The sequence below is a fragment of the Epinephelus fuscoguttatus genome, linkage group LG12 (assembly GCF_011397635.1).
Source record: "Epinephelus fuscoguttatus linkage group LG12, E.fuscoguttatus.final_Chr_v1".
Lineage (NCBI taxonomy): Eukaryota > Metazoa > Chordata > Actinopteri > Perciformes > Serranidae > Epinephelus > Epinephelus fuscoguttatus.
Genome location: NC_064763.1, coordinates 31,028,980 through 31,033,625, shown reverse-complemented (window position 1 = coordinate 31,033,625; position 4,646 = coordinate 31,028,980). Strand labels below are relative to the sequence as shown.

At 42.1% G+C, this 4,646-nt stretch overlaps 1 protein-coding gene across 1 annotated transcript in view; it reads left to right on the top strand.

Annotated features, from left to right (window-relative positions):
• LOC125898653 (major antigen-like) overlaps positions 1 to 4,279 on the top strand; it is a 39,799-nt gene extending 35,520 nt beyond the window's left edge. The window contains exons 15-19 of the mRNA XM_049592484.1: positions 1,490 to 1,573; positions 1,727 to 1,789; positions 3,500 to 3,583; positions 3,691 to 3,819; positions 3,901 to 4,279. Coding sequence (XP_049448441.1) covers positions 1,490 to 1,573; positions 1,727 to 1,789; positions 3,500 to 3,583; positions 3,691 to 3,819; positions 3,901 to 4,181 — 641 coding nt within the window. The 3' untranslated portion in view covers positions 4,182 to 4,279. The remainder of the gene's footprint in view (positions 1 to 1,489; positions 1,574 to 1,726; positions 1,790 to 3,499; positions 3,584 to 3,690; positions 3,820 to 3,900) is intronic.
• The last annotated feature ends 367 nt before the right edge of the window (positions 4,280 to 4,646 follow it).

Below are 4,646 nucleotides of genomic sequence, written 5' to 3'. Positions count from 1 at the left end.
GGTCTTCACAGAGAAACTAAGAATAAACTACACTGATGTTACATACTGTGACTGTTTGGATTCAATTCTGGGTTTTCTCCTGGTGCTCCGGTCATATTGCAAATCAACACAATAAAATGTGGCCCCCACTTCATCAGTCATCAGTCAGTCAACCATATGTGCCGGTGTATGTCTTTGTGAGTACAGAGATACTATGAATACACCTGCTATCATGAGCACTTGTTACCATTTGATTTACTACAGCTGATACATGTCACACAGCAGGGAAATACTGCCCTCCAGTGATGAAAGTTCTGCCTCAAAGTGTTTGCACAGACTTTGGAGTACTTCAGTGGGACGATACAAGCTTGGAAAAAATATGTGTCTCATTTTGCATAAAGATTAGAGATTGCATTAAATATTCAACTTCATTTCAATTAACAATCTGTGCACATAAACATAAATAGAGAAGACACTTCATTTACTTAAACAGCCACAAAATAACAGGAGAGCTACACGTCAGCCAAGGCAACAAAGTCCTCTAAATGTATTATTTTACCTGCATTCACCACCTGGCAAAGTATTCTGGATTGCATAAACACACCAAAGGTCTAAAAGCAGCCTGTAGCAGCTTGTATTTTCTCAGCAGCATAGGGATCATATTGAATCATCTGAGGCCTTGACTCAAATTATCAAACACAAACACTTGTTGTTTTTCCCATTGGTTCAGCCAGCTGAAGTTTGGAGACTACATAAGACAGGCCGACTCTACCACTGTACCTTTGTGAAGACGTGTAAGTGGACAATGAGGGTTGTTGTTGGTTTGCTGTTGTTGCTGTTTGCTCTGTGTGGGTCAGGGGCTCAGGGGGAGGGTGGAGGCCTCGGACAGGTGGGTGAGATCAGCCAGTTTCAGGAGACAGCTCCAAGAGATGCAACTGAGGAGTCAACCAAGCAGACCACAGAGCAAACCACCCCTGACATCTGGGCGGAGGTGAGGGCACTGAGAGACATGGTGGTGGAGCTCAAGGTGGAGCTGAGGAACATGGAGGCCAGAGTGAAGGACAGTGAGAGCCAGGTGAATGACCTGAAAGCTGAACTGATGGTCACCAAGGTGCACGTGGAGCTGCTGCAGAGAGAGAACTCTGGTACAGACTGGTTACTCTTCCTGTTGAGAGTTGATGATGTCGTCCTTTAACAGTTTGACTGAAGTGTGTGATGTTGTCATGGACATTTACAGTAGTTGCTACCACATTTATAAGAATTGGGTCAAAATATGACATGAGGGTCAAGATGCTGTATATAACTTGTTGTGCATGTATTTTGCCATTTGAGCATGAGGACCTCCTGGACAGTGAGAGTTGAATGTGGTTTTCTCTCATCACTTACAGTAGTTTCTAGTACATGTACGGGGTCAACAGATAAGATGAGGGTCAGGATACTGTGCATAACTTGTTGTGCATGTTAACAGTCTGCTCTGCTCTGTAATTCACTGTCACTGCATTAACTCCAGACTTACAGACCAGACTGAGCAGCAGTGAGAGTGAACTTCTCCTCAGCAAGTCCAGGATTGACCAGCTGGAGAGAGAAAATACAGGTGATGAAATGTGTCAGTGCACTGATGCTCCAGAATAAAACTGTAAAAATCATTATGGTACAAGTTAATTCAGCTAACCGAGCTCATTGTGTAATTTGAACTATTTTACAAATCAGTTTAATTTTAAACAAAAATCCAACTTCTGTTTTTCAGACCATGAAACTAGACTGACTGCCACCGAGAGCAAATCAAGTGACCTAGAAAAAGAGACTGCAGGTATTTCACTGACAATCATGATGGTTTAATACGTTTCATGGTGAATTTTTTCTGTGCTATTTTTTATGTTTTTTTCAAAATTGTTAACCAATGTTTACCTAAGATAGGCCTACTTTTTTGACCTGTTAAAGGGATAGTGCACCCAAAAATTCAATTCAATTCAATTTTATTTATAAAGCCCAATATCACAAATCACAATTTGCCTCACAGGGCTTTACAGCATACGACATCCCTCTGTCCTTAAGACCCTCACAGCGGATAAGGAAAAACTCCCCAAAAAAACCCTTTAACGGGGAAAAAAACGGTAGAAACCTCAGGAAGAGCAACTGAGGAGGGATCCCTCTTCCAGGACGGACAGACGTGCAATAGATGTCGCACAGAACAGATCAGCATAACAAATTAACAGTAATCCACATGACACAATGAGACAGAGAGAGAGAGAGAGAGAGAGAGAGAGAGAGAGAGAGAGAGAGAGAGATGCAGGTAATGACAGTAGCTTACAACAACATTATTGAAAGTAATAATATTATAGTTATAGTTCTGGCTACTGTGGTACAATATGTTGAAAGTATATATTAATATCTGGCAGTATACATATGTGACAATAGTCATATGTGTATAATAACAGTAGAAGTATGACTAATGACTAATGATGGCAGCAGCAGCAACAGGAGGCATCTGGCAGGACCACGGCAGCAGCAGCCATCGGTGAGTAGATAATTCAGCCATTATCTACTCACCCATATGTCGATGGAGGCTCAGGTGAGGTTTTAGAGTCCTCACATCACTTGTGGAGATCGGCGGGGGGAGCGGCCAGCACACCTAATGGCATATGGCGCCCCAGACTAACGTCCAAGAACACAAAATTGAATCCACAAAGTATCTCCATACTGCTCATCCGTAGTGATCCAAGTGTGCTGCAGCCGCGACATAAAAAGTTGTTTCGAAAAACGTCATATGAACTCTGTTTTTAGCCTCACTGTAGCCTGTAGCTCTGACTGCTTCTCTGTGCTTGCGTTCAGTATGGAGATATTCTGTGGATTCAATTTTGTGTTCTTAGACGTCAGTCTGGGGCGCCGTCTACCATTAGGTGTGCTAGCCGCTCCCCCCGTCGATCTCCGCAAGGGATGTGAGGACTCTAAAAGTTCACCAGGGCCTCCGTCAGCATATGGGTGAGTAGATAATGGCTGAATTTTCATTTTTGGGTGCACTATCCCTTTAACACAGCAACACACCTACATCACATCAATTAGACAAATATTTCATTTTCATCTCAAAACCATATTTTGTTCATTTAACTCTACATTTAAAAAACAAAAACTTCCTCTACACATACTAATGCTATCAAAACACAACCAACCCTACTTGATATCACATCATTCTTTCAAAACACAGCACACCTTTTCACATGTTTCTCAAGCTCAGAGAAACCACACAGGTGTCAGATGAGAAATGTCTTATGTGAATCATTTGTAACAGTCATATTGGTTGTTTTGGGCGGCACTGACAGATTATGTATTTTGCCATTTGAGCATGAGGACCTCCTGGACAGTGAGAGTTGAATGTGGTTTTCTCTCGTCACTTACAGTAGTTTCTAGTACATGTACGGGGTCAACAGATAAGATGAGGGTCAGGATACGGCATATAACTTGTTGTGCATGTTAACAGTCTGCTCTGCTCTGTAATTCACTGTCACTGCATTAACTCCAGACTTACAGACCAGACTGAGCAGCAGTGAGAGTGAACTTCTCCTCAGCAAGTCCAGGATTGACCAGCTGGAGAGAGAAAATGCAGGTGATGAAATGTATCTTCTTATTCACCACATGCACATATGTACGTATACATGACTTACTTAGTCCAGGTAAAATTTAAAGTCATACATTGACTTTTTGTGTTAACAGAGAGACCAAAGGTGGCCTTTTACACAGCTCTGACTGATGCAGGACATGTTGGACCATACAGCACCGACATCACACTGAAATACAGCAAAGTCTTCACCAACATAGGCAATGCTTACAATCCAGCTACAGGTAATATACTGCAGGTCACATGATCGTGTGTGCTCATGTATCTCTTGTCACTGTTTTTCATGTTCTACTCTTACTCTGCAGGTTTCTTCACAGCACCAGTCAAAGGGGTCTACTATCTCCAGTTCTCTGTGTGTAGTAACCGCACAGGTTATATGGGTGTGTATGTGTACAAGAACAACCAGCTGATCATGTTTAATGATGAGGGGAAAGAAGAAGTGGGTCTTGAGTATTTGACTAAGTCTGTTGTCTTGGAGCTGAAGGCAGGAGATGAAATCTACCTGGTTCTCCCATCAGGCTATTCTCTCTATGACAGTCCACATAACCATAACACCTTCAGTGGCTCTCTTCTCTTCACACTGTAAGGACGTTGTTACCACAAATATCAAATACTGTAATGTGATCCTGAATCTGACTTCCCTCTTGTGTTTCACACGAAAACAATATTAAAAAATAATTCAAAGACTCATTGAAGTTTTGTTTGTTATCACTGAGTATAGGTCTTCATATAGAAACTTTACATGAGCTCCACTGATGCTCACATACTGTAACTGTGACAGGGTCAAACCATGCTGTAGAGCGTGAGTGAGATATTATTGAGCCATATTAACTCCAGTCTCCAAACCCATCAAAACCCACCAGCTATTGTCTGATGATGAGGATAAAGACTCTGGGGTTGATGGCCAATATTTGGAGAGATCAGGGGCGTATTCAATCTGAGAACTGTGTGCACTGTTTTGCTATGGTTTTTGGGTTGAACAACATGTTTCCTCGAAATGGCGTGCAGCAGACTTTAAGGTCAGTTTCCTTTTTTTTGTCGTTGTGTCAGA